Source organism: Danio rerio, chromosome 6 (assembly GCF_052040795.2).
Source record: "Danio rerio strain M-AB ecotype USA chromosome 6, GRCz13ab, whole genome shotgun sequence".
NCBI classification, from domain to species: domain Eukaryota; kingdom Metazoa; phylum Chordata; class Actinopteri; order Cypriniformes; family Danionidae; genus Danio; species Danio rerio.
The window spans coordinates 41556598-41571960 of record NC_141026.1 but is presented as its reverse complement, the minus strand read 5'-3'; the positions used below and the strand labels follow the sequence as shown (position 1 = coordinate 41571960).

At 36.4% G+C, this 15363-nt stretch overlaps 1 protein-coding gene across 7 annotated transcripts in view; it reads left to right on the top strand.

The window, feature by feature from the left end:
• scn8ab (sodium channel, voltage gated, type VIII, alpha subunit b) overlaps positions 1 to 12125 on the top strand; it is a 101034-nt gene extending 88909 nt beyond the window's left edge. For 5 of the 7 annotated variants that reach the window (NM_001045183.2, XM_087256182.1, XM_087256181.1 and 2 more), the window contains 6 exons: positions 2053 to 2337; positions 2511 to 2564; positions 2976 to 3113; positions 3457 to 3561; positions 5036 to 5306; positions 6677 to 12125. In NM_001045183.2, the coding sequence (NP_001038648.2) occupies positions 2053 to 2337; positions 2511 to 2564; positions 2976 to 3113; positions 3457 to 3561; positions 5036 to 5306; positions 6677 to 7833 (2010 nt within the window). In that variant the 3' untranslated portion in view covers positions 7834 to 12125. Of the gene's footprint in view, positions 1 to 2052; positions 2338 to 2510; positions 2565 to 2975; positions 3114 to 3456; positions 3562 to 5035; positions 5307 to 6676 lie in introns of those variants that run through there. The other 2 variants (XR_015492899.1, XR_015492898.1) reach the window with 1 other exon arrangement.
• Positions 12126 to 15363: the final 3238 nt, after the last annotated feature.

The following is a 15363-nucleotide window of genomic DNA, read 5'->3' as shown; positions in this document are numbered from 1 at the left end:
GTATAACAGGATTAATGACTGACAATTCATGAAAGCAGACAGAAGCAGAGAATGATATCCAGCGTGCAACTCACAGACCTGGAGAATCAGTGATTCTGTTCTTTATGTTTGAATCTTGATTTAATTAGATACTATTTAAAACAGCCATACTGGTTTACATGTACATCATCTTAGAATTAGTTAGTAGATTGTACTGTATATTTGTGTATTTATCTCCATGCTCTTATACACACTTATACTAACAAAAATAGATTTTTGAGTAAATTATTAGTGCTCAAAACAGATGAATAATTGTTTCATTAGAACATTAGAACATTTTTTCACATTCTGTTTAATTTGATGAATATGTCAGAATTAAATGACTTTAATCAAAGTCTCATTAAGGCAAGTAATTTCACTCCGTGGCCATCTTTGAAACGCCTCTCGGGCAGTGTGCTCATTCTGTCTGAATGGGGAAATATCAAATTCTCCAAAACTGTTTGCCAAGCTTATGATTAAATTACATATTTGGAATTACCAATAAAATTAAACATCGGTCTCATAAGTTTAATTTCTAAAATTTTAATCAAACAAAATCATCATTTTTACGGTGCCCAAGCTAATGCGCACTCAAAAGGAATGAGACCAAAACACCAACCTCATTTACTGCTGTTCTACACATTATCACCTCTAAATAATGATGGTCTGATCGTGCTGGTCTTCTGAAGTAATTCACAACTTGCTCTTAATGGTGAATCTCCTCCAGAATTGACAGCGACTCTTTGTTTACAAGTTTGTGGGCGTTTGAGTAGTTGCTGTCATGTGATGTATGTATGACAGGATGGACTGTACCTCGAGTTTGATTCATATAGATTACAAAACAAAAAAAATTGAGAAAGTAAAAAATGTAAAAGTAGAGATTTTAAGCTTTATTTAGATTTATTACTTACATCTGTGAATCAACTATTCGCTGAGATTTTGGTGTGTTTGTTGATCACAAACCTGTCTAGTGTATAGATAAAACCTGTCTGTCAGTCTATAGCGATTGATGATTGGTTTCTGTACTAGTAGGGTGAGGCCAAGCTAGAGTGCTAACTCTGATCCCCCCGGCTCTGCTATGGTTGTGGAAATTAAAAGTTAAAACAAAACAAACAATTACAATTGTCTTAAGATTGGCAATAAAAATTTGGAAATTGCAACTAGCAGACCTTGGGTATTTAAAAAATATAAATAAAATCCTGTACTAGTAGGCGTGGATTCATTTACCATATTGACTGTTACAATTTTCCCTATTCAAAACTATAAGTGACATGTCTTGTGTATTCTATAGTTTTTGCTTTAGTACATTTTGACAGTGGCTTACTGAAAACACCCAAATTAAAGGTCATTTAAAATCTTTCATATTAAGATTTTTTTTTGTCTCTATCCTATAGACAACTAGGTTTTACTGTAACTACATTATTTGTCAACAAGACATTTCAAATATTTTAAAATATAGTTTTATACACTTGAATGTGTACAGGTTAGAAAAATTATGTTATTTAATTTTTTACCTAAATTGAGCTGTATTTAAATGATGATCAACCACTATTTCATTCATATTTTGATGCTTAATTTTCAGGAAAGTTATTTGAAACTTAAAAGTTGACAATTGTATTTTTATGTATATATTAAAATATAATAATATATTATTACAGTATATAATTATAATATACTATAATTATAAAAGTTTGTAGAATATTATATTATATAATTATAATATATTATAATGAAAAACTTTTGTAGATTTAAATTCATGTAGATACCAAAATGTGATGAAGAATTCTATATATAGCTTATTTGTCATTATTAAACAACTGACAACAAAAACTAAATACTGTTGTCATGGAGATAAATTTTTCTTTGTCAAAGTATGTCATGTGAAAATGCGATTAAAATGAGCTTGGAGATATATACATTAAATGCTGGTCATTGGCATATCAAAATAGCTCAGTTTTGGTACATTACTCTAATACTTTTTCTGTCTTTTCTTGCCCACTTCCCCCGATTCTGTTGTTGTTTTTTACCCTGTAGGTTGTGGTGAACGCTTTGGTGGGTGCCATTCCCTCCATCATGAATGTGCTGTTGGTGTGTTTGATCTTTTGGCTGATCTTCAGTATTATGGGTGTCAACCTGTTTGCTGGAAAGTACTATTACTGCTTCAACCAGACTGCAGAGGAGTATTTTCAAGTCGACGTTGTCAATAACAAGACCGAATGCTTTGCACTCATCAATGCAAACTACACAGAAGTTCGCTGGAAGAACGTAAAGATCAATTTCGATAATGTGGGCGCAGGTTACCTGGCACTCTTGCAAGTGGTAAGACATTGTCCCTGTGTAAAAATTCTCTGAATACCCACTAACATCCCAGTTCTTAATGCTTGATGAGTAAACCAGTCTCTTCATGAATTCACAAATTATAAACACAAACATACAATTAAATATTAATGACTACCACTGTGGATTGAGCTAGTTGTTTTTCCATGACATAGGCTACATTCAAAGGCTGGATGGACATCATGTATGCTGCTGTGGATTCCAGAAAGGTATTTTTCTACTGTACATATTATATTTCTTTGCAAATGGAGACCCAAATTCGATTTATAAACACTTGATTTAGGAACTAATGATATACCATGAAAGTAGAAGAGTGTTTAACAAAATAAACCAGGCAATTCATCAAAATCCATTTGTTTCCCTTTATTAAATCCCTACATTAATTCAGTAAAAAAAGCTAAATGTTAGGCTTCCAGTTAAAAATGAATTTAGATGAATCTGAAAGTGTTCTCTAATTTTGTTTTTCCAAATATATCATTTAAGCTTTTTATGTTGTGCTTCAGAATATTTACAACTCATCAAATATCCTTTAAAATGTTCTTTTAATTCTGAACTTTATTTATGAATTTATTTAGTGGCTTTGTCTTGCTAAGTCTCTCTCTGCTTTTTGTTGGTTGCAGGTTGAGGACCAGCCCCTTTATGAGGACAACATCTACATGTATATATATTTCGTCATCTTCATTATCTTTGGGTCCTTCTTCACCTTGAACCTGTTCATTGGTGTCATTATTGACAACTTTAACCAACAGAAGAAAAAGATAAGTGTTCAGTCCATCTTTTTTTTTGTGCCTCTTCTCTATCTTTGCTCTCTCCATATATCTTGTTATCTCCAGTTCTGTGCATATTTTAGTAAGGTATAGTGACTAATAGTAAAAACGAATGGTTTTCAGCATAATGACTAACTTAGGCTATGTGGAATCAGTCGGTATCAATAGTGGTATCAATTTTGGTACAGCCTGTTGTGGTGATTTGTAATTGACAATGGACGTCTGGATGCAATGATCAAAATCAACATCTGACACTGTATCAGAAAAAAAGATCATGCAGCCATATATGATTAAAACTGTCAAGATTGTAACCAGTCTTCTTTTGTCCCTTTACTTTGGAGGTCAGGATATCTTCATGACAGAAGAACAGAAAAAATACTACAATGCTATGAAGAAACTGGGCTCAAAGAAGCCACAGAAACCCATCCCTAGACCTCTGGTAAGCACACAGATATACAATGTTTATTGTAATTCCCCCTGAATTATAAGCGCTCCTGTTTATTTTTTTCCCTAATTTCTGTTAAATGAAGTAAAGATTGTTTCAGCACATTTCTAAGCATAAAAGTTTTAAAAACTTATTTCCAATAACGGATTTATTTTATCTTTGCCATGATGACAGTAAATAATATTTTACTACATATTTTTCAAGACACTTCTATACAGCTTAAAGTGACATTTAAAGACCTAACTAGGTTAATAAGGTGAACTAGGCAGGTTAGGGTAATTAGGCAAGTTATTGTTAACTTGCCTAATTACCCTAACCTGACTAGTTAACCTAATTAACCTAGTTAAGCTTTTAAATGTCACTTTAAGCTGTTTAGAAGTGTCTTGAAAAATCTAGTAAAATAGTATGTACTATTATAATGGCTAAGGTAAAATAAATCAGTTATTAGATATAAGTTATAAAAACTATTATTTTTAGAAATGAGTTGAAAAAATATTCTCTCCAGTAAACACAAATTAGACAAAAAAAAAAAAAAAAAATATATATATATATATATATATATATATAAATATATATATATATATATATATATATATATATATATATAAAGCCCTCATAGTTTACTGACAAGCTTTGTACTGTAAATATTGCTTGATTTTAAAATAATTAAAGGAAACAAACACTGCCTACTATCTATGATTATTTATTAACATCAACGTTAAATAACTAAAATTAAAACATACATTACCTAAAATCAACAGCCACTTTTTTCTAATAAAAAAGTAAAAATAAATAGCTTGCACGTTTGGAAATAAATTTAATTATTTTCAAGTATAAAATAAATAAAATAACTCTTGTATATCCTGTAAATAATATTTTAAATTTTGCATTAACTGCATTTTATGTAAACAAATATTTTAATGTAAATAATAATTATAATGTAATGGAAAATATGCCCTCTTAAGGCATCTCTGGCGCAGCTTCCAATTATCGTCAATGTAGTGTAAAGAAAGGCTCAAGAGTGGGTCCATCGTCCTACTTAACCAGAGATCAGATGTGGCTGCAAAATGGCTGGATGAGTTTAAAACAGCCATTAAAAAAAGGCTTAAAAGAGCGGTTCATGTAATTCCATGTACGGTAGGAAAAGTAAGTTAAAAACTAGATTGATTCTAGGTTCTGAATGTCGATTTCGATTACTTTTTAATTAATCGTCCAGCCCTATTTACATTTGAATACATTTTAAAATATTAATTCAACAGTTTTACATTTTCATTTGTCAATTGACTAAATTTATTTATTATATTACATTTAGCTACATTTATAAAAGTTTAAAATGGTATTTTAACTATTGATTTGTAATGTCATTTTTTATTTTATGAATTTCTTTAGCTTTTTTTATTATTAGATGAAGTCGCACTTCTAGTCCACTGTTGTAATTGTGCGCCAATGTGTGTTTTCTTTCTCATAGAACAAAATCCAGGGGATGGTATTTGACTTTGTCACTCAGCAGGCCTTTGATATTTCCATCATGATGCTCATCTGTCTTAACATGGTAACCATGATGGTGGAAACAGATGATCAGTCAGACGAGACAGAGAACATCTTGTATTGGATAAACTTCGTATTCATCGTGGCCTTCACTGGCGAGTTCGTCCTGAAACTCTTTGCGCTGCGACACTATTATTTCACCAATGGCTGGAATGTCTTTGACTGCGTCGTTGTCATTCTGTCCATTGTGGGTAAGTGCTGTGTCTAAATGTTTTTTTCTGTTTTCTAAAGTACCCAGCATGAACTAGTACATCCTGACAGATTTTTCCTTTAAATTACCTTTCTATGGGATCTTATACAAAAAGATATTTGTGCAGATCTGTTTTTAAGTTCTGTTTTAAGTCAATTAGTTAGTCTTACTATTCTATCAAATTAAGTTAAGATCGTGGTGCAAAAAAATGAGTACACCCCAATTAGGAGAACTCAGAACATAACATTTGAATTCACCAGCAGATGAGTCAGATCAACTCCCACTTACTGCAATGCTGACACAATGACATCAAATGGAAAAATGCCACAATACAAGTGTCACTTTGATAAGGAAGGACAAAGCTATAGGAAAGCTTTGCTAGTAAGTATGAAAAATGTTGCTGTATGATAAAAAATAGAATTTTGGGACGATTGCTGGGAAATATAGGTGTCTAACTGAAGTTGGTACAGATGGCTGAATCATTATAAAGTCAAACTGGGGTGATTGTTTCCTTTGACTTGATATGACATACAGGTACAGCATTTACAGGACTGACATCCATGGCTGTGGTTTATGATGGAAGCCACTCCTGATGCCCCTAGGCAAAAAGCCCATCTAGTATTTGCGAGGGCTCATGTTTGACAAAAGCAAAGACTACAGGGACTTTGTATTTTGAAGGGATCTGAAAGAGAATAATCTATTTGGCTCTGATGGGTTCCAAACTGTTTGGAATCTCAAGACAAAATGCAACTGTAAAGCATGATGGTACCAGTGCTCTTGTGAAGGGTTGAATGAGTTCTGCAGGGGTCGAGGAGCTGTATTTCATAGATTGCAGAGGAGATGAAAGAGAAGATGATGTCATCACTTCATGTTCTACGCTACCAAAAACCCATTCAAAAGGATTATGATCCAAAACTAACACCCAAGGTCACTGGTTCATTTCCGTGGAAGAACAGGGTAAAAGAGATTCAGTAAAAGCATGTCCTCAGACCTCAATCTAACAGAACACTTTTAAGGAGTTTGAAAAGACAAGATGAATGTCGTTCTCCATCCAGGATCTGAAATAGAGACTAGAGGAATGGAGAAAAAAGGTGTTGCTTTAGGTCATCAGTTAGTTCATTGAAAGTCTAGCAGAATTAGTTCAATTATGAAAAATCAATGAAGCCATATAAAATATTAGATTTAGCTGAGATTTGTTATCAGTTGTAAACATTTTTGTAACAACTTGTTTGAACTCCATGTATAATTTTCACAAGATCATATTCTTGTGTTAATAAAAATAAACCAAAATTTTAAAGGGGGTGTACTCATTTATGCTGGGCACTGTACATTTTGTAAGGTTTTGTAATGTGTTTTCGCTTGGTTTTTCAGGTATGTTCCTGGCAGACCTCATCGAGAAATACTTTGTCTCACCAACTTTATTCAGAGTAATCCGTCTGGCTCGAATCGGCCGAATCCTGCGTCTGATTAAAGGAGCCAAGGGCATCCGGACATTACTGTTTGCTTTGATGATGTCACTTCCTGCTCTGTTCAACATTGGCTTATTGCTTTTCCTAGTCATGTTCATCTTCTCTATCTTTGGCATGTCCAACTTTGCCTACGTGAAGAGAGAAATAGGAATTGACGACATGTATAACTTTGAAACCTTTGGCAACAGCATGATCTGTCTATTCATGATCACCACATCAGCTGGCTGGGATGGCCTGTTGGCTCCTATCTTGAACTATCCGCCTGACTGCGACCCTAATAAAGAGAACCCAGGAACCACAGTTAAGGGCAACTGTGGCAATCCTTCAGTGGGAATCTTCTTCTTTGTAATGTACATTATCGTGTCTTTCCTGATTGTGGTGAACATGTACATCGCTATCATCTTGGAGAACTTCAGCGTTGCCACCGAAGAGAGTGCGGATCCACTGTGCGAAGACGACTTTGAGTCCTTCTATGAAATCTGGGAAAAGTTTGACCCCGACGCTTCCCAGTTCATCACCTTCGCCAAGCTGCCAGACTTTGCGGATACATTAGAGCATCCCCTCCGTGTGCCAAAGCCAAACATCATCGAGCTGATCGCCATGGACCTGCCCATGGTGAGCGGCGACCGCATTCATTGCTTGGACATTCTGTTTGCCTTTACCAAGCGCGTGCTGGGTGACAGCGGTGACCTGGACATGATGCGACAGCAAATGGAGGAGCGCTTTGTGGCAGCCAACCCGTCCAAGGTGTCATATGAGCCCATCACCACCACACTACGGCGTAAGCAGGAAGAGGTGTCAGCCATCGTGATCCAGAGATCTTACCGGTCCCACCTCGCGAGCAGGGGCTTCATCTGCAAACGCAGGCCTGCCAACAACAAACTGGAGAACGGTGGGGGCAATCAGGAGAAGAAAGAGGGCACACCTTCCACTGCATCCCTGCCATCCTATGACAGTGTAACCAAGCCCGAGAAGGAAAAGCAGGACGACAACAACGAAGGCAAGGGCCGCAAGGAGAAAGGCCGAAACCAAAAAGATGTCAGGGAATCTAAGTGTTAAGACTGCTGCGGTAACACTCATGGACAGTGATAATGATCATGCCGATATTTATAACAAAAAACTGTCATTTCAAGCGAATGGAAACCCTGAATTAACTTATACAGATGTACAGATTAATTTCATTTAAGGGGAAAAAACAAAGCCGAAGTAACACGACAAAAAATTGTTTACAAACGTCACTGGCGTATCGAGGCGGCGAAAAGTGTTGGGGTTCCTCAAAGCTTGAAGACTCTTACAAGTTAAACCAAACATAATCAGCTTCCTGTGTGACACTGTTGCATCAAGACTTGATTAAAACAGTATCAAATACGAATTTAAAAAGACCGATACTTGATCAAGTGTATTTTAGAGGGCTATATTGCGCTTCAGTATGGAACTCTTCACCGAGCAGGAATGTGATAATCTCCAAGGGAAAACCAGGATGGAATCCCATGCTTCTGAACTGCGTCGGCGAACTTTCCATGCAGAAAACAAACACTGCTATTCATGAAAGAATCAGCTTCCCGAAGCGGAGGGCGAAGGAGTCTGCACCGTTTCATTTCACATGTGTAAGAACTCTGTGAGAGTGAGCAGGATAGACATGAGTGTGAAACAAAACCAAGAGTCTGGCTGATTCCAACGGTCTCTTTGCGTTTGTTAGTGTCGAATATGTTTTACATGGTCTTTACATTATTTGAGCGGCAAAAAAAGGAGGAGAAGCAGGAGGAAAAAAAACGAATTAACATTCAACATTTTGCCCATGTCACCCTCAGTAACTGTGTCATGATAACTTTGTTATACCTGCATCAAAAGGCTTTTTCTACATGGGCTTTCACACCGATAGGACCGGGGGCAATAACCAGGGGCCCCCAATACACATCTCCAAATGAATAATAAATTATTGTGCTTGTTCAATGCATAGAAATGACTTGCATGGTGGCATGTTTTGATCAGAAATTTTGCATGAGTAATCATAGTCCACAAAACACTAATACAGACCACCACAGTGGCTTGACAATGTTTTAGGCTGTCCACTGGCTAAATTGATGACCAGAAACCAAATTCAATTTGATACTGAGAAAAGCCAATTGGGCCTGAGATGCAAAACCTGCATCTTCACCTCGATTATTATCAAACACTAGGACAGAATTTGGGATTGGCTTCAGATGGTGCAAATGCCTGTGACTAATCAATGGCTTATGTACTTTGAAACAATACTAGAAGTGTGGCACATTTTGGAAGAGGACGAGTATAGTGGACATCCCATTTTTTGCTGCTCAGGAGATAATGAATGGGAAAACTCAAATGTTGGAATGTATGCGTATGGAGACAGGAGGGAAATGAAACAAAAGATAACACTGTAATTCCTAAAGCTTCTTATTTTATTTGTATGCAGCAATATCGCTTACCTCACCTACGGCACTGCCCGCTCTGCGGGACATATGGTAGGTGGGTCCAGGGAGGGGCAAGAGGGTGGGGCGGGGGGGGTAAAGGTTTGGGCATTATTAAGGGTGTAGCAAGTTGGTTGGCATTTTAAATCCTCATCATCAGGGGTTAGATGAGATGAGCTATAACCGTTTTTGAGAAAGTGGCAGATTTTTATTTTGGAAAAACAGAATTCTTTTTCGTTTGATTTTGACATGCTGTTTTACTTTCGGTGAGTTTTGCAGAGTGTCTATGTCTAGTCTCGTCCTGGATCGTCAGGATGTTTTTATCTGTGTTTAAAGCCATCACATCTTCAGCAATGGTTTGATTGTAGCCAGGACACACGGATAGGACTTGAGAGAGACAGCGGGAAGTCACGGCTGTTTAAGGAGAAGCCAAAGATATTTGTCTGGTTAATTGGTGTGTGCAATTTGTGTCTGGAAGTTTCTGGAATGTCCTCAGGAGGGGAGCGATCCTCTCCTGCTTAACACTTTCAGACAGACTGATGCTTGTTGACTTTCCCCATTATTCTCAGGATACAACACAGATGTATCACGTGACTCTGATGTCATCAATAAGGGCCTTCGCTGGCTCCGGAGAATGTTTGTTATTGGGGTAGAGCTAAAGCAGGAGCTCTCCCACCACACTGAACTCTCACGCAAAGAGAAGAGTAGGGCTATCTGACACATAGCCGAGCTTCCGAGATTTCAGGCTGGAATGAAAACGTAACGATGAGATGGCATCCAGACTGAGAGTAGTTCTCAGCATTGTTCAATGGAGGGCCTTGGTTTTAAACGTGCAGTTATTCGACCCCTGGTCAGCCTTTTTTCTCATCACACTAATGCCAAATAACCATTCGGCACTGGTCCCACAGCAGCTTACTGTGAGCCGGGCAACTCCACACATCAGAGCGACTACATTTTCAGTTTCTTTTAGTGACGTCAGCGGTTTTTCCTTACCCTTCATCTGGTGTCGATGGTCCAGTTGCTGCATGCGAGGGTGTTAACCAAAAAATAAATAAAAAATAACAAATAAAAAAAAAAACTGCTCAGCAAAGCTCAACCATTCTCATTTATGCAGCCATGCAGGCTCGACTGTATAAACGAAACACAAAAAACAAACACCAGATCATTCGTTTCGATGAAAAATCTAGTTTAAAAAACATGTTGTACAGTATAGGCTATGTTGTAAGCAGCACAAAATGCTGAAAAGTTAAGAATGAACTTTTTAAGAGATTATAAATAATGTAATATATAATTTTATTTTAACGGCATGCATAGTTTTTTGTAAATACGGAAACACTTTAAAAAAAAGTACTGCTATCTAATACTGAAAATGAATTATAACCTTAATAGAATGGCTTCACTCATTGCCCTGGTCTCACTAGGTAGACTGACATATTTGTTAGAAGGTGTAGATTTTTTTGACACACTTTTCACATTAAAGAGGGGAATCCAATATATGTTAAATGCAAAAAGTATATATAAATCTATACATAAATCAAGGCATATATAGAGCTATAGATCATATGTATCTGTCTATACATGTATATGTAGATGTGTGTGCGCATACATATGCATATGTATGTATATATACGATATGAGAGCACTGTCCTCCTCTGTTTTGACCTCTGCTTGGAGTGGAGGGGAAGCACTTCTGGCTGTCATTTGCTCACGTTCTTCTTTCTTTCGTGCAATACGTTCGATGAACGACCAAAACTCTGACCTGGCCCACACAGTGTGTGCTTGTGTGTGTGTAAGATGTTTGGCTTTGAGAGAGTGAGGACTGTGTGTGTGCACGGGTCTAGCTTTCAATGCACGGTAATGTACTGGCTGCTCGCTATGGCTTATGTCGCCTGTTTTTGGGAGGGGAATGCACTACCAGCAATTCATTTACACCCTGTGTGAATACGTCCTGCCATCTCCAACTCACATACTACGTACATATGCACTGGACGCCACATGTTCTTCCCTCATAAACCCTGTTTTCATCTTCCGGCCTATTCGCCAAAATTATGCCATGATCTGTCTGTCCGAGTCTGAAAGAGCAAGCGTGTGTGTGTGTGCGCGCGAGTGTATGGGGGTAGGGGAAAGGGGATGAAGAGTGTGTGACGGTTTGGTCACTTTAATTGTGTGTGATGCAGTTTGACTTGAGCTTAGCTTGTTCCTCATCTCTTAGATACACAGCAATGCAATTTGCAGTTTTAGGTTTGGTTAGGCTTTATATTATGCTTTTCTTGTCTTTGTATGTTTGTTTAAGGTGCCTTTTGCTGCCAATTTTGTTTGTCGAAAAAGTAGATGATGTTGCATAATATTCTCCTAAACAAGTGGAGCTTGTTTCAAATGAGCACTAGGAGAAAGAACTGTACTAAAGAATGTCTGTGACATCTAATAAAAAGCAAAAAAATGAACAAAAAAAAAGACAAAAGACCAAAAAAAAAAAGTCTAAAAAGAGCAAAAAGGAAAAGAAAAAAAAGAAAACTTAACTGGCATCAGCCTGACTTCATCATCAGAGATCGTCAAATAGCATGGGGCAGGAAATGGAGTGCGTCGGTCACTCGATGAATCTCTTGAAGGTTGAGTCTGTAGAAAGAGAAACAGTTTGCCTTCTGTGCTCAGCTTCTGTTGATTTTCAGCCACTTCTTTTATTTTTCTATAAATACTGATTTCTGTCTGTTCTTTTGTAGCATGACTGAGATGCTATTTCCTTCATTTGCTGACAATAACTCAAGTGGTTTTTGGTTCAAAATGTTGTTCTTATCTCTTGCCACTGATGTTGGAGAGGAGAGGGTGTGTTGCACAACCACTTGACTTAGTGAGAATCAGTGAAAGATTGTCTTCATTTGAGCACGAAACCTTTTCCAAACAATAAAGCAGCCTTCCAGTTAAGCTTGAGTGCTTGTGTTTTTTTTTCTTTCTCAGAAGGATATTGAACAATGCCCAGTAGCCTGTATAATTTTGGGGTGTGTGAGAACATTCACCTTTTCACTATGAAAATAGTCATTATACTGACTTTTTTTCACATTAAAAAAACAAGCATAAACTCATACAAAAGTAAACCTTTTGATCCACTAAAAATGTGGTGGAAGAAAAAAGTGATCATGTCCGCACACAGATGAACCAATTTAAATAAATCTTTCATCAGTTGGGCTTTTAATTTACCTTACTATTCCAGAATAGAATAGTAAAAACAAGTCTCATCTTCTCTTGAAGCCCAAAATTATATTTTATTTTTGCATTGTCAAGTTCCCATTTGATAGCATGCGCACTAGAGATTCATCAAGGGTCTCTTTTCTTTCCAAAAGATGTGTGATAAAAATGTCTTTCTCTTTAAATAATTGAGTTGTTACCTTTATATCCCTTCGTGCATGCAATCGTCAGCATAGCAGTCTATTGTTTGTGTCGCTTCACTAGGCTATGTTGTCTACAGAGACTTTATTTTCTTGTTTTGCAGTTAGTTTTCTGGGCTCCAGAGATGTCAAGTGGCCTTTATGGCTCGAATGTCAGCGGGACTGTATTCAAGAAGGTGTCCTGCCTCCAAAACAATAGACTAACTTGACAAACTTGACGATGAAGCCTATGCAATGCTAATTACAGGAAGTCATTTCATATACAGTAAAACAATATTTTTCATAGAGTTGTAGAATCTATGACACATTCCCGATGTTTTAACTACAACTCTGAGAAATTTTATTTAGTATATTGCTCATTGCTCATCTCCTCATAGCATTCAAGCTGTTGAAAGGACCCAAGTTTTAATGTTAAACAAGTAACTGAAGATTTCTGCATAGTGGACTTGCCTTTCAATCAAAAACCTTAAACTCCAAGTCATGAAATACTAGTTCAAAACAGCTCAGTGTTCTGTCTCACTAGCTCACGTTTTCTTTGAAACTGTGAGTTTAAAAGTATGTCTTCCGCTGTTTGTTGTCGACACCTTGTGGACAAAATAGTGCAAAAGCTATTCAAAACGCATGCGCGCACTAACTGAAAGCGCGGTTTGAAATGGCCAAATTGTGCCTTGTCATGCTACAGAAATGGCATTTTTCTGTCTCTAGACTTAACACTTGACAACATTTCCAGGTTTACTTCTTCACCTCCTTTATTGTAAATAAATTATTTAAAAAAAGACTAGAATGTAAATGAATAAATTTACTTAGGCTTAATTTAGTTTCCCAATGCTGGGTTGCAGCTGAAAGGGCATCTGTTGCGTAAAACATATGCTAATTGGCGGTTCATTCTGCTTGGCAACCTCTGAAATAAAGACAAAGCCGAAGGAAAGTGAATGAATGAAGGCCTAATTTAGTCCGCATATGATTTGGTTGGATACCGTGCAGCAGATATTTTGTAAAATGCATATTTTATAAAAAATTGTTACCGTGTAACACCACTAAAGATCATTTTGTTTCTCTCTGATGATTTATTTGTATCACTGGTATATCACTGCTTGTTTTTCCTGTCTAAAATAAAAATTGTGTTAAGATACATAATAATTTAAAGATAATATTTTTACTTCCATAGAATTCCGCTAAACTTGAGAATTACGATTTAAAACTTGACTTGTTTATAGATGATTTTCAAATAAACATTTTTAATATAATAATTTTTAAATGGTAGCAGAAATGAACTAACATTGTGAAATAGCCTAATACTTTTAACAAATCTGATTGAAAAAAGTAAAACATCCTTATTTGTCGCATCATCATTATTTTTACTATAGCCTAATTCTGCATAGACATGCAGAAAAAATAAGAAATAAGATTTCATAAAAACCTTTAATATTGCCAAAAGACATAGGGTAAAACCAATGACAAAAATAGTACACGTCATCTTTAAATAAATTCACAAAACATATTTTTAAAATCATTAAGCCGTCAATTATGCTTTATAAAGTCATAAGGTAATTGATTCATATGGTTTAAGTTTAAATATTAAAAAATAATTTGATTTTTTAAAGTTCATGATTTTTTAAAGTTCAAGTATTTTAAGTTACCCACACACACAAATGTTACAACAAAAAGGCTCAAGACGTCCACGACAAAAAAGGTCATAAATGTTTGATGTTGTAAATTAACTGAATCAATAACATATGGACCTTTTTCTCTACCAGCATAAGTTCAGATCATAGAACTATCAAAAATGTTTAAATACTTATTATGGTATTTAATTATAGAGAAGGAAACAATGGTGAAATACATTTCAATAAAATAAAATCTATTTTTGCATAAGTTAACATGTTTCTGGCCAGTGGTTGATTCATTCATTCATTTTCCTTCGGATTAGTCCCTTTATTCATCAGGGGTTGCCACAGCGGAATGAACCGCCAACTTATCCAGCATATGTTTTACACATCGGATGCCCTTCCAGCTGCAACTCAGTACTGGGAAACATTCATACACTCTCATTTACATACTGTAGACTATGGCCAATTTAGCTTACCCAATTCACCTATAGCACATGTCTTTGGACTGTGAGGAAGACCGGAGCACACGGAGAAAACCCAAGCAAACACGTGGAGAAAATGCAACTCCATACAGAAATGCCAACTAAACCAGCCGGGACTCAAACCAGCGACCTTCTTGCTGTGAGCTGATAGTGCTTACCACTAAGTCACTGTGTCCGGGCCAGTGTTTGGCTTTTTATATTTCTTTACTTTAAACACTGAAATAGCCTACCCTTATAAAAGTGATCGCTTTATTTATTTATTGACTAAAATGTGGAATGTAATCTCATTCAATAAGATACATTGGTAAAACGACATATAGGCTACATAATATAAGACACAATGTTTCAGCTGCTCTGTTTGTAATCACTGTTCTGGTGTTGCTGGATCCACTCAACATTGACTTGTAAGGACTTCTGACAACACTTCCAAGGATTTGTGTTGTCAGTGAAGGGTTTGTGGATGCTCTTATCATGATGAATTGAAGGCTGTGGTGGCTGTTAAATAGCATTCCTCCACTCCGCTTCTTTCAAATGTGAGCCTAAGTCACTGAAAACAACAGTCCACATGCACTTATGTTCAAGTGGTATATTTACTTAAACTGAACAAGTAATAAACCGCTTTAGTACATATTTGGTGAATGTCAGCCATGCACAGCTACAACAATGGTAATTTCTCTTCTTTTGT